Here is a 15,104-nt window from a genome sequence, read left to right as displayed (position 1 = left end):
ACACGAGGTCAATCAACAGCACGTGCCAAGGAGCTGCGAACAAGTTACAGAACTTCACTTTCGAGGCAGACGAATGGTGCCTCCCTTGAGATGACTCTTTCTCATAAATGAGTAACACGTGTCAAGCACGTAGAACTGCATCTGGTACGTTGTGTCACCTATGACTATCTTACCAGCATTATGATCATCATTATTATGGAATCTGCTGTCCGAGTTCTTGAATGGGGACTGGACGGACACGCCAGGGTTCTCAGAAACCTGTGCCAGAGCGGGCGCACCGAGAAAGGACCTGCAGGCCCCGGGGGACCTGATGCATTACTTTCTGCTGCTTTCATCCTATGTATGGCATTTTGTGAAGAGCACCAGGATAAAAGCTGCTCCTTCGTGAGGCAGTTGCCAAGGCACTCCCTGTCCACAGCCTCCCCATGGCCTTTCATCATAAACGGTTTACATCACCTCAGAGGTTCTGCCGGGCCTCACCGTGAGAGCTCGTCCTTCCTGGTCCCTGCCAGTTTCACAGAGTCTGCACAAAGGCTTGGAGGTGGTTTAGTCTGTAAGTTTGAAATCTCTGAACACTAACTGGTAAGGTCAGGAGGTGCTTCCTTAATATTGGGTGGGCCAAAAAGTGCCTTCAGTTTTGTAAGTAAAAATAAAAGACACATTTTTCATTTTCACCAAGAACTTTAGTGAAAAACGTATTCACCCTTTTGTTCCACTACCTTCTGCCATTTTTCAGGCAAATTCATAATTCCATCTTCCCAAAACTTTTTTTTTCTTAACATCCTTATTGGAGTATAATTGCTTTACAGTGTTGTGTTAATTTCTGCTGTATAACAGAGTGAATCAGCTGTACGTATACATATATCCCCATATCCCCTCCCTCTTGTGCGTCCCTCCCACCCTCCCTATCCCACCCCTCTAGGTGGTCACAAAGCACCGAGCTGATCTCCCTGTGCTATGCGGCTGCTTCCCACTAGCTATTTTACATTTGGTAGTGTATGTATGTCCATGCCACTCTCTCACTTTGTCCCAGCTTACCCTTCCCCCTCCCCGGGTCCTCAAGTCCATTCTCTACATCTGCATCTTTATTCCTGTTCTGCCCCTAGGTTCATCAGAACTTTTTTTTTTTTAGATTCCATATATATATATGTGTGTTAGCATATGGTATTTGTTTTTCTCTTTCTGACTTACTTCACTCTGCATGACAGACTCTAGGTCCATCCACCTCACTACAAATAACTCAATTTCATTTCTTTTTACGGCTGAGTAATATTCCATTGTAATATTCCATTGTGCCACATCTTCTTTATCCATTCATCTGTAGATGGACACTTAGGTTGCTTCCATGTCCTGGCTAGTGTAAATAGTGCTGCAATGAACATTGTGGTACATGTCTCTTTTTGAATTATGGTTTTCTCAAAACTTTTTATCTTCTGAGCAAAAAACTGTCCCAGGTGCCTTTTACAGTCTTCCAGGGAATTGAAATTTTTTCCATTAAGATAATTTTGTAAAGTAAATGGAAATCGGAAGGTGCAATGTCTGGTGAATACAGCAGATGAATCAGAACTTCCCAGCCAGGCTGGAACAGTTTTTGCCTGGTCACCAAAGAAACATGCGGTCTTGCATTATCCTGATGGAAGATTATGCGTTTTCTGTTGACTAATTCTGGTTGCTTTTCGTCGAGTGCCGCTTTCAGTTGGTCTAATTGGGAACAGTACTTGTTGGAAATAATCGTTTGGTTTTCTGGAAGGAGCTCATAATAGAGGACTCCCTTCCAATTCCACCATATGCACAACATCACCTTCTTTGGATGAAGACCAGCCTTTGGTGTGGTTGGCGGTAGTTCATTTCACTTGCCCCATGATCTCATCGGTTCCACCTTGTTGTACAGCATCCACTTTTCATTGTCTGTTACAATTTGTTTTAAAAACAGAACGTTTTCATGATGTTTCAGTGGAGAATCGAATGTGGAAATATGATCAGGAAGGTTTTTTTCCCTTAACTTACGTGGAACCCAAACATCAAAGCGATTCACATAACCCAGCTGGTGTAAATGATTTTCAACCCTTGATTTGGATATGTTGAGTACGTCGGCTGTCTCCCACGTGGTATAATGTTGATTGTTCTTAATTATTGTTTTGATTTGATCGCTATCAACGTCAGCTGGTCTACCTGACCGTGGAGCATCGTCCAGTGAGAAATCTCCAGCACGAAACTTCACAAACCACTTTTGACATGTTCGATCAGTCACAGCACCTTCTCCATACACTGCACAAATCTTTTTGTGCATTTCGGTTGCGTTCTTACCTTTCTTGAAATAATAAAGTGTAATATGCCAAAAATGTTGCTTTTTTGCTTCCAACTTCAATATTAAAAAGGCTACACAAAAATCCACCAATTTTGATATCTTTTTTTAAATGCATGCTGATATGACAGCTGTCACATACGATCTAACAAAATTGTTTCAAATGAAGTTAAAGACAACTAAGTGCTACTAGAGCCATCTTACGGAAAAAACCGAACGAACCTTTTGGGCCACCCAAAATTTAGCGGTTCTATGTAGTGTTGGTCTTAGGTCATAAGAATAAAAGCAAGGAGAGGTCCCTGGGATTACCTGCTCAGCATCCACTCCCTGCCCCCTAGGGCTGAAGGCACATGTTTGGGTGGCACTGACCCCCACCCCCACCCCCTGCTCGGCACAGTTTTATCCTCTGGCCTTACTGCTTGGTTCAGGTTGGTCCCATAACAGTGAGTTCAGTTGTGTTTGTTCATTAGGAAGCAAGATGACTCCTTCATGAGGCCAGGGGTGAAAGCCGTGCTGCCACCGTTCCCTTCCCAAGGGGAGCTGGCCTGGCCTGAGGACACATCAAAGCCTGGAGGCAGCACTGCCCAGAGAAGGGCTGGGAGCAGAAGCCACTGCCCTAAGGACCCTGCGCCCCCCGGAGCAAAGCCCACCCACTGCAGCATCTCCGGTCAGGTGAGCCAGCCAAGTTCCTTCCTGGGTAAGACCATCTGAGCTGGCTTTTCTGTTACCTGGAATCAAAAGGTCCGTAAATAGTAGAGAGGGCTAGCTCTTCATCTAAGAGTTGGCAGTTTTATTCATGTTCTTAATCTGGGGAGAGTAATTTGTACCTTGCAGGGTTTTTATGAGGATCAGAAGTAAATCCCATAAAGTGTTCAGCTGCAGAGGTACACGGGCGCTCCCTGAGTAACCATGAGGAATTAGTCCGCAGCCGGTATTATCTCACTGAATCCTCACAACGACCCTGAGCCACAGGGACAGAGGCAGGTTTGTGCCCATTTTGTGGAGGGTGAAATATTCCCAGAGAAGCTGAGTGACTGGCACAAGCTGCTGAGTGGCACAGCTCAAACTGACACTAAAACCAAGTAGATGTTTGTCACGTTATTCCAGGAATAACAACCGGGTCCCATCACACAGGCCTGTCCTCCTCATGCCTGCCTCTGCCTAGGGCTCTGGAAGGAGGGAGCTGAGCCTGAGCCCTGGGGTGGGGCGAGAAGACTGCACAGCAGTGATGTCAGGGATGCAGGAGGAAGGTCAGGAGACACACGCCCAAGTCTGCTATCCCTGCCCTCGCCCCCTTGCTTGCTCAGCTGAATGCAGACAGAGGCTCAGACACCCACAAATCCATGCCTATGACCAGAGGAATGCACTTTTCAAAGTCAAGGGATGCAGGGAAGCTGCAGCCACCCCCAGCATTGATAGCCAAACCCTTCCCGCTTCTCCTTCCACTGCCTTAACATTTCTGTAGCATCTACTTCTTGTTCATCTGTGTGAATGCCAACACCAAAGCTCTCACAGTCAGATCCAAGCTTCCCAGCACACCTATGCTAATGTGTGAGCCCTGGAGCCAGGTGGCCTGGGCTGGCAGCCCTCGCTGTTCTTCCTCTCACTGGCCAGGAGACCTCACCAACATCGACACTTTTTGTATTGGTTTCTCATCTATAGCATGGAGATAATCACAGCACCCACTCATGGGGTTGTTGTGATGCGGGAAGAAGATGGTGTGTGTCCCATGCTTAGCACTGTGCCAGGGCATGGCATTTAATAACAGTGTGGCTCCGTTATTGTTATTACTATGATGACTGCCATCCCCTGGCATCTGGCCCTGCCACCAACTCCAGCCTCACCTCCCTGCTGCTCTGCCCTGAATCTGCAGGGTTCCTCACCTCCATGGACTAAATCCCTTCATCCGCTGTGCCTTTCTCTCCCCAGTTCTGTGTGCTGCCCTCCCCCAACCCTCTTCTCCTGTAATGTTCTAACTCACCCTTCAAGACTTGGCCCAGATTTCACCCTCAGGAAGCCTTCCCTACCACCCACAGACCCCTGGGACAGGGTTAGGAGCACCTCCTCTGGGTGTCCGTGACAGCTCCGTGGGCATCCCACGGGTGCTGCCACGGTCTCGTTTCTCTGGGTCTCCCACTAGAGGCAGACCTCAGGGCATGGGCTGTGTGTTATTTCATCCTTGTCTATGGGCCTTACAAGCTTACAGAAGAATCAATCGTAAGTACTGACTGAATAATAACAGAACCATTTGCATAGAGCTCACCATTTACCTGTTGGAAGCACTTCATACAGACTAACTCATGAAATCCTCCCAACACACTATATGCTAGGGCAATTATTGCCCTCATTTTATCAGAGAGGTTGAAAAATTAGCTAAAGGCACACAGCAATCAGTGGCAGAGCCCAGATGTGAACTGAGGCAGCCTGGCCACAGAATCTTTAACCATCACAGCAGATTGCCTTTCACAGAAGGAATAAATGTTTTATAACACTGCTACTATTCAATATTATACAAATGAAGCAAGTAGTTACATATCTTAGTTTTGAGCATATATCTTCATATTCTCTTTGAAATCACATCTCTGCCTTCACTCTAAATCCTGAACAAATCACTTATTAAATCCCATACTTCGACTGTGGGAGTACGTTTAAAAATCTCTGATCGTTCAGAAAAGAATGAAAAATGCTTTAAACTAAGCTCATAAAGTACAGTAAAACTGTGTCTGTAATTTATCCAACATGTAAATAGTCTATGGCCCTGACTCTTTATCCTTGAGAAAGTGTGTGCGCCAGAAAACATGAAGCTTACACAACTTCAGCTGTAACTGCATCAGCACAGGTGACACAATGTCCATTTTAATTGCTCCCATTTGCAAAAATTTAGTATCTCAAACCCATAAGAAGAGGTCAAGCAAAAGGTCAGGAAACGTACTGGCTGCGAATCGCCTTTTAGGTGCCCCCGTCCACCCTCTTGACAATTTTCTTGTACTTGAAGAAAGGCACCTGATGCACTGAGGAGGTATCATGGTATGAAAACACATTATAACTCTATGAAATTGGTGGCATTTCAACTAAAATCTGGTTTTCCGGGACTCTGGGGTACAGTTTCATACATACCAGTTGAGCTGCTCTCAGGGCTGCTTTCCCCAGGAAGGGCACGCTTAAAATCTTGCAGAATTCTGAGACGCTCACTAAGGCCTGGGTCTCTGCTCCGGGAGACAGCACTCTGCCATCAGAAAGGAACTGTCCCCAGCCCCAAAGGTCAAGGCCGCCCCTCCCAGGAAACGGCTACTTCCGACTTCAAGGATGACACACATTCGAGATGAGACTTGTTTTCCTTCGGTTTGAGCTTCTCTCAATAAGTCATGGAAGTCCCTAGAGTCCCCGGGTTCTGCCCCAGTCACTTGGCAAGGTCCCTGTCTCAGTGACCACAGCCTCAGCGCCAGCATGTGGCCTCTTCCTGAGGGTCCCTCCCCTGCCTGAGGGTTTCTGTTCCTGGCATCTTGTCCTGGTCCTGTGCTCTCTGCCCGTTCTCCCTTAGGAGGAAGTGGTCAGAGGACAGAGAAGGACATTTGTCCCGATCACAGCTTGAGACTTCAGGGCCCGGCTGCCCACGGTCATAGCACAGATGAAGGAGCCAGGATCTGGGAGCCCTCTGGCACAACAGGGACGGAACAAACAAAAAAATGCCTGGGCTGCAGAGACAGAGAACAATTCAGGTCAAGGCCAGTTAAAATGGCAAGGATTGACCAGTTCACAAGTGAGGCCCCGTGGCAGGGAATGGGCTGCACTAGGTCAAATCAGCATGAGGTTCTAATAGAAAGATGAATGCAAGGCAGAAGGGCACCCGCTACCAGGTTCATGGGGGCAGACCTGGCCCCTGCAGGGTCCTGGGGTGCAGTGGACTAGAAGAGGCAGGCTTTTCCAGAGGCAGATCTGTGGGCTGGCCCAACAGGAGACACGCCAACAGGGAGCGCTCAACTCAGGCGCCCAACCAGTTTCACTGACAGCACCAGTGGGTAGAGGGGGCAGCATTTAAGCGGGACTCTGTGGTCATCTCTGATCTCTGGCAGGCATCGCAGTGCTGGGGAGACCAAACTGTAATGCCCACCAGGCTGGGGTGACATCTTCGCTGTACTTCCAGCCTCAGCACCAGCTCTGAATAGGTGCAACTGAAGGGGAAGGCCAGGGAATGGAAGGAAGTGGAGCCCAAACTCCCGCACCGCTTGCTAAGAATGTAAGGCCAGATGCTAGACCACAGCATGCAGATCCTGAGAAACACTGGCAGGCTGGTCCCTCCACAGCCTCTGATCACCTGAGCCATAACCTTCCCCCACGCCTGAAATGCCGGCCCTTGGAGCCTTTTCGGGGCATATGCTTTAAAAAAGAAACAAATTGCTTTACTGAAGCATAATTTACTCCCCATAAAATTCACTGATCGTAAGTGTACAATTCAATAATTTTAGTAGATTTATAAAGTTGTGCAACCATCACCACAATACAGCTTTAGAACATCCCTATCACCCCCAAAACTATAAATAAATAGTTATTTATAGTTAATCCCTATTCAGCCCTAAGCAACTACTAATCTACTTTCTGACTCTATAAATTTCCCTTTTCAGGACATTTCAAATAAGTGGAATCACACAATATGTAATTTTTTGCATCTGGCTTAGTTGACTTAGTACAACGTTTTTGAGGTTCACCGCTGTGGTAGCATAGATCAGCAGTTTCTTACTTTTTATTATCAAATCGTATTCCAGTGAATGAACTACTAAATTTTGTTTATCCACTCACCAGTTGATGGATGTATTTAGATTGTTTCCAGCTTCTGGTGATTATGAATAAAGCAGCTATGAAAAGCTGCATGCATGTATTTGTGTGGACATATGTTTTCATTCTCCTGGGTAGATTCCTACCAGTGAAACTGCTGGGTCATATGGTTAAGTCTATGTTTAATGTTTTACGAAATCACCAAACTGTTTCTCCAAAATGGCTACACCATTTTACATTCCCACCAGCAATGTACAGGGTTCCAGTTTCACCACAACATGGCCAACACTTGACATTGTCTATCTTTCTACGATAGCCATTGTAGTGGGTGTTCAGTGGCACCACGTTTTGGTTTTATTCACACTTCTCTAATGACTAATCATATTGAACATATTTTCATGAACTTGCGAGCCATTTATGTATCTTCTTTAGGGAAATATCTATTCAAGTCTTTTTTGGCCATTTTTTTAAATTGAGGTATAGCTGCTGTACAATATTATGTAAGTTTCAGGTGTACAACATGGTGATTCACAATTTTTTAAGGTTATACTCCATTTATAGTTATTATAAAATACTGGCTATATTCCCTGTGTTGCACCATATATCCTTGTACCTTATTTATTTTATACATAGGAATTTGTACCTCTTAATCCTCTTCCCTCTCCCCACTGGTAACTACCAGTTTGTTCTCTATATCTGTGAGTCTGTTCTTTTTTTATTATATTTACTGGTTTTTTAGATTCCACGTATAAGTGATATCACACAGTATTTGTCTTTCTCTGTCTGGCTTGTTTCACTTAGCATAATACCCTCCAAGTCCATCCATGTTGCTGCAAATGGCAAAATTTCATTCTTTTTTATGGCTGAGTAGTATTCCATTGTATATCTATACCACATCTTCTTTATCCACTCATCTGTTGATGGACACTTAGGTTGCTTCCATATCTTGGCAATCATAAATAGTGCTGTTATGAACATAGGGGTGCCATGTATCTTTTCAAATTAGTGTTTTTGTTTTTTTCGAATATATACCCAGGAGTGGAATTGCTGGGTCATGAGGTAGTTCTATTTTAGTTTTTTGAGAAACCTCCACACTGTTTTCCACAGTAGCTATACCGACTTACCCCCCCCACCAACAGTGTATGAGGGTTCCCTTCTCTCTACATCCTTGCCAACATTTGTTATTTTTGTTATTTTTGATTCTAGCCATTCTGACAGGTATGAGATGATATCTCATTGTGGATTAATTTGCATTTCTCTGATGATTAATGATGCTGAGCATATTTTCATATGCCTGTTGGCCATCTGTATGTCTTCTTTATCCACTTTTAATTGTGTTATTTATCATGTTATTATTGAGTTGTAAGTGTTCTTTATATATTTTGTCCTAGCATCATTTGTTGGAAAGACTACGCTTTCTCAACTTTTTGGAAAGACTTTGTGAGGGGTTGGTATTCTTATTTTCCTTTAATACTTGGTATGCTTCACCAGTAAAGCAAGGTGGGCCTAGGCTTTTCGTGGCTGGAAACTTTTTAGCTAACAATTTAACTTCTGGACTTATTATAGGTTTATTCAGACTATAGCTTTCTTTTTCAATCAGTTTTGGAAATTTGTATTTTTCTAGGAATTTTCCCATTTCATTTATGTTGTCTAATTTGTTAGAATAAACCTGAATTATCAGGATTATAACTTTTTAATTTTTGTAGGGTTTGTAGTGATTCCTTTTTCCTTTCCTAATTTTGGTAATTGGTTATTTTCTCTCTCTCTTTTTTATTTTCACGGACAGTCTAACTTAAGGTTTGGCAAGTCCATTGATCTTTTCAAAGAACAAACTTTTGGTTTCATTGATACTTCTTTGTGTGTGTGTGTGTGTGTGTGTGTGTGTGTGTGTGTTTTCCATGCCATTGATTTCTGTTCTAATCTCTATTATAACCTTTCTTCTGCTTACTTTGGATTTCACTTACCCTTCTTTTTCTAGTTTCTTATGGTGAAAGCTTCTATTGATTTTAGACCCTTCTTCTTGTCTGATATAGGCATTTAAAGGCCATAAATTTTTCTCTAAGCACTGCTTTTGCTGCATCCTATAAGTTTTGATATGCTGTGTTTTCATGTTTATTTAATTCAAAATATTTTCTAATTTTTCTTTTGATTTCTTCTTTGACCCCCATATTATTTAAAAGTATGTTGTTTGAAATTCAAAACATTTAGGAATTTCCCAATTTCTTTCTGTCACTAATTTCTATTTAATTCTGTTGTGGTCAGAGAACAGACTTCATATGATTTCTTACATAAATAAAATACTAATTTTATAAAGATTTGTTTTATGGCCTAGCATGTGGCCTATCCTGGAGAATGTGCCAAATAAACTTGAAAAGAATACATTATGCAGTCACTGGGTAAAGCATTCTTATTTGTCAGGTAAAACTGCTTCATCTTCTGTGTCCTGGTTGATTTTCTCTCTCAGTATTCTATCAATTATTGAGAGTGCAGCATTGAAATTTCCAGCTATTACTCTAGAATAATTGAAAATTTTCATCTTTTAATTTTCTGTTTTTGCTTCATGTATGTTGAGGCTCTGCTGTTTGGTCCAATACAATGTGTTAAATTATCCTCATATGTTGATCTTTTATAATTATAAAACTTCTTTGTCTCTAGTAATATTTCTTGTCTTAAAGTATGTCTTATTAACTTAGCTACCGCCTCTCTTATTGTTCCTACTCTCATGGTGTATCTTTTTCTATCCTTTGGATGCCCTCCACTCTCCTCTGCACATGCATGTTGTCTCAGCCAGAGATATGCTTGACCCAACTGTGACCCAAACCTCAGGCTAGCAGAACCACTGGGCCTCCCTGCTCAATACCGCTAAGACTGCCACTTCCACTGCCAACACTGCTGAACGTGGGCTTTGCACACTGCTCCAAGTCAAGTGAGCCCCCTTCTACCACAATAGAGAGGCTGATGGTCCTCCCAGCATTTCCTGCCATAAAAAAATCTCCTCACCAGCCAAGCTGGGAGGGGAGAATATCAGAGCTGCCCAAGGCCAAAACTCCACAGAGTACCACTGCTCCTCTCAGCAGTTCAGCAGTTTTTCAAGTAGAAAAGCCTCTCAGGTTAATATATACCTCTGGTCTTGCCAAAGTTCTAAAATGGTTACTTTTGTCAATTTTGTTAAGATTTATAGTTGCTTTTTCGGGGAGAGGATTTGCTAATCCCCTCACTCAACCATACTCAGACATCTCTCCTGGGGACGTATACACATACATTTGCACTCACGAAGGCAGGGATTTCTGTCTCTTTACTTCACTGCTGCTTCCCAAGCTCCTAGAACAGTACCTGGTAGACGGTAAGCTCTCAATAAAATAACTTTGCATTTTGATATGAGTAACAGGATTTCTGAGGATCCCAAACTCAATAGCAGGAACACAAAGCAGGCCAGTATAGGGACTGTTGGGACTGTAAACAGGACCCCCCAGAGATGTCAAATACAATTGTTAACTGAAACTTTAACAGAGGTAATTGGACATTCACATACAGTCACAAGAAATAAAGCAGAGAGATCTTATGTACACGTTACCCATTTTTTCCCCGAAGGTTTCCTAAGAAACAGCTTTTTGTTTCATTGATTTTCTCTATCACATTGCTGTTTTCAATTTCATCAGTTCCTGCTTTGATCTTTATTATCTCCTTCCTTCTGTTTGCTTCAGGTTTATTTTGCTCTTTTCCTAATTTCCTGAGGTGAGACCTCAGAATGTTGATTGGAGGGCTTTCATCTCTTCTAATATAAGCGTTTAATACTATAAATTTCACTGTTAGCACAGCTTTAGCTGCATACCACATATTCTGTTACGTCTATTCTCATTTTTGGTCAATCCTATGTATTTTTTATTTCCTTCTAGACTTCCTCTTTGACCCATGGATTTTTTTTTAAGTGTGTTGTTTAATTTCCACATGGTTAGAGATTTTCTTGCTGTTGTTTTATTTCTGCTTTATGGTTTAATTCCACTGCAGTCAGAGAACACATTTTATATGATTTTAATTATTTTAAATTTGTTGGGATTTGTTTTATAACCCAGGATTTGGTCTAAGACAAGCCATATCTTATGGTGAATGTTGCATGGGGGATGGAAAAACATGTGTTCTGCTGTTGGTGGTTGGCGTGTTTGATACATATCAATTTGGTCCTCTTGGGTGACTGTGTTGTTTAGGTCTTCAAAATCCTTGCTAATTCTCTAGCTAGTTGGTCTATCTGCTGCTGAGAGGGGATGTTGAAGTTGCCAATTATCATTGTGGACTTATCTATTTCTTCTTTCAGCTCTTTCAGTTTTTGCTTTAGGCATTTTGTGGTTCTGCTATTTGATATGTACACATTTAGGATCTTTGTCTTCCTGGTGGATTGACCCTTTTATCATTATTTAATGTCCCTCTTTATCTCTAGTAAGTTTCTTTGCTCTGAAGTCTATTTTATCATGTATTAGTATGCCCACTCTTGAATTTTTTGGTAATGTTTGCACGGTATATCTTTTTCCATCCTTCTATTTCAATCTTCCTATGTCACTGTGTTTGAAATGAGTTCCTTGTAAAGAGCATATATTTAGGTCATTTTTTTTTTTAATCCACTCTGTCAGCTTCTGTCATCTGATGTATTTAAACCACTTACATTTAAGATAAATAGTATGTCAGCAATTAAGTCTGCCATTTTATTATTTGCTTTCTGTCTGTTTTCTGCGGTTCTCATCCCTCTGTTTCTTTATGTTACTTGTACATATTTTAGGATTCTATCTTTATTATTCTATACTGGTTTTCAATGTACTTTTCATAATCCTTTAATAATTGCTTTAGGCATTGCAATACACACATGTGACACCACAGCCCACTGGTAAAAATGTTCTATCACTTGAAGTAAAGTGTGGAAATCTCATTTCTATTTAGGTCACTTACCCTCCTCATTTTTACATATCATAATGCTCTTCTTGAGTATCAGATGGTTTTATAATTTTTTGTTTCAATCATCAAATATTACTTTTTAAACTCATGAAGAAAAGAATAGTCTACTTATGCACCCATATTTCTGCTCTTTCAATTCTTCCTTCTTCTTTCCTAATGCAACAAGATATTTCCTTTTATTTCACGAATTTCTTTTAGCCATTCTTTTAAAGTAGGCCTGATAGTGAAATTAGAAATTCTTTTCGTTTCCGTTCATCTGAGAATGCCTTTATATCCCCTTCATTCCTAAAGGATAGTTTTGCTGAACATAGAATTTGTGGGTGACATTTCTTTTCTTGCAGTATTTGAAAAATGGGCTGCTTCTTTGTGCCCTCCACGGATTCAGATGAAACATGCACTGTCATTCAAATGTGTGTTTCCCTGTAGGTAATTTGTGTTTCCCTGTAGGTAATGCATTGTTTCTCTCTGGTTGCTTTTAACATATTTCTCTTTGCCTTTGTCTTTCATCATTTTCTTCTTACTACCTTTCAGAGTCCTCCTTTGTCTGTCTCTTGTATTATTTCCAGAATTGATAGTTGTGCTTATTAGCAGGGAAGAGCAGAGAGAAATTGATCTAATCCATCCTGTCTGGACCAGAAGTCTCAAATTTTTAAATACTATGAGTTTGCAATATCTACCATAACTCCATAACTATTGTTACCTGTGAGGTGTGTCCCATCAGCTAAAAGGCTAGCATCTTAGCACATGTATCACTAATGGACGCATTCTGTAGAGTAGGACATAGGACAAGCAGGCGTTCGTGGAAGGGGATCAGGAGTGTTTGTGGTCAAAAGGCATCAAAGTGGTTCAGTCCACCTGCCAGCTCCTTCCTAAACAGGGGAACAGTCATTCAAGAGCAGGTGTCAAGCCTCCTCCAGCATGTATGTTGGGCCAGCCTGAGCCACATGTTTGCTGGCCCCTCTCAGGGTGACAGTCAGAACATGAAATCTGGAAACATGCAAGTGCATGCAGAACACACATTTTAGGCCAATTTTTGAACTAATATGCAGACGTTAAGGTAAAGATATGAATTTAACCATTTCTTGGTAATATCAAAAGAAAGTAAAATAGCAAAGAGTTTTACTTGAAAACAAGAAGAAAATATTCCTACCTGTTCTGAGGGCATTTCACCAAATAGTGTCTCACTGTGAAAGGAAAACGAAATAGAAGATGGTAAATAAATGCTACTTTAGATATATATTCTCCAGGAATTCCTAGGAAATGTAGGTGGCCAGGTACTGCCCAAACGTTGGCACAACCACCTCTCAGGGCTATTATACTTCTCTTTGGATGAGCACGGCAGAGTCATGGCAAGGACACCACAGTGACTTGATATTGTTCCATACCTGGATCAAGCCAGGCATGAAGCCATACACCTCAGGCTTCCTGGTTACATAACCCCCCAGATTCATTTTTTTTGCCAAGCCAGGTTGAATTGGGTTCTAACCTAGAGTTATAGAGTCACCCAACTTCTGAGCTCTGCCTTAGCCATGAGAAAGGCTTCCTGGGGGCAACTTTTCTCCACTTAGGCGCTCCTGTCTATAAAATGGGTTTTAATTCTCTGATCAAAGCTCTTCCAGGACTAAGAGGAGGTCCTGGGAAACAAACAGCCTTTTTTTTTTTTTTTTTTTTTTGCAATGACATCCTCCATAGTAGGTCTCCTTCAGAAAAACCGTGTTCTAGCTACAGAGGAAAAATAAGAATACCTAGGCAGTTATCCTAAAAAGTGTCCACTCTAAGCTCATCGTTGAGTTCACCTCAAATAGAAGTAAAGCTGAAACAGCCACAGGGCCCTGGAGTTGTGTAGTAGAGCGTTACATCAATGGCCTCAATGAATCACACATTAATACATCTATCCACATCCTTGTGTAACTCCCTCCCACACGGACTCTGAGCTTGGCCACATGATGTGCTTTGGCCAGTGAAATATTAGCCAATGAGTCACAAGCAGAACCATAAAAGGCCCTGTGCTCTGAGGTTTGTGAGCTCTCTCTCTCTCTCTCTCTCGCTCGCTCTCTCTCTCTCTCATTGCAGGGAACTCTTCTGCTATCACATGAAGAAGCCTGGCTAGCCTACTGGAAGATGAGACCACATGAAACAGACACAAGTCATCCCAGCTGAGGCGCCGAAGGAGCCAGGCCCCAGCTGACCCACTAGCAGGCTGCAGCTGCATGAGTGATCCAGCTGAGGCCAGAAGAACCGCTCAGCTGAGCCCAGGTCAACTTGCTGACCTGCAGAATTGTGAGCAAATAAAACAGTTGTTGTTTCAAGCTCCTACACTTGAAGTGATCTGTGATGCAAGTGACCAATGCAGGCTCCAAACCAGAAAGACAGAATCAGCGTTAGAGGGGTTTTTTTGGTTTATCTTGTCCAACCCCCTAATAGTATCTGAACTCTTTCTGCATTCCATTTACTTAATACCTACTATATGCTGGATCATTTATAGATGCAATAATAATAAAACCATAGTTCATACTTCCTGAACACTTCATATGTTCCTGGCACTATTCTAAGCTTATTATATAGATCAGTGGTCTTTAGTCTGGGGTTTGCGTACCCCTGGGCACCCTTAGGAAGAATAGTTTTAAGGACATCTGTTTCTGGATCCTCACCTTCCATGGTATTCTTTACTTAGAATTCATTCCCCTGGAACTTGCCTGAGGTCTGGCTGTATTCCTTTCCCTCCCTCCCTGTTACATCACCCTTTCTACTTCATAAAATCAAGGCATACCTCTTACCCACCCTGACTTGTACTACAGAGACCTGTCCTAGGGGTAAAAGCCAGTGGGCATATCAATGGCCCCAATGAATCAATAAATGATTTAAAATATTGGTGTCAGTGTTGAAAAAGCAATGACTGGGCAAATAAACTTTTCACTAGAGGAAAGCGTTCCAATATTTTGCTTTCAACAAGGATTGAAATATGACCGAATCCAGTCCTCAGCTGGTAGAGTATTAAAATCATTTTCGATGATAGATCATTGTGACTTTTGACATAAAACTCAGAAGCAATTTAAAGTACTGAGTGGTATAAGGAAACTTC

At 42.1% G+C, this 15,104-nt stretch overlaps 1 protein-coding gene across 1 annotated transcript in view; it reads right to left on the bottom strand.

Annotated features, from left to right (window-relative positions):
* Positions 1-15,104, bottom strand: part of VSTM4 (V-set and transmembrane domain containing 4) — an 86,367-nt gene that overhangs the window by 33,284 nt on the left and 37,979 nt on the right. Inside the window, exon 5 of the mRNA XM_030847642.2 lies at positions 13,173-13,206. Coding sequence (XP_030703502.1) covers positions 13,173-13,206 — 34 coding nt within the window. The remainder of the gene's footprint in view (positions 1-13,172; positions 13,207-15,104) is intronic.

The sequence above is a fragment of the Globicephala melas genome, chromosome 16, assembly GCF_963455315.2.
Source record: "Globicephala melas chromosome 16, mGloMel1.2, whole genome shotgun sequence".
Taxonomy (NCBI): Eukaryota; Metazoa; Chordata; class Mammalia; order Artiodactyla; family Delphinidae; genus Globicephala; species Globicephala melas.
The sequence above is the reverse complement of the archived record's forward strand: the minus strand, read 5'-3'. Positions and strand labels throughout refer to the sequence as shown.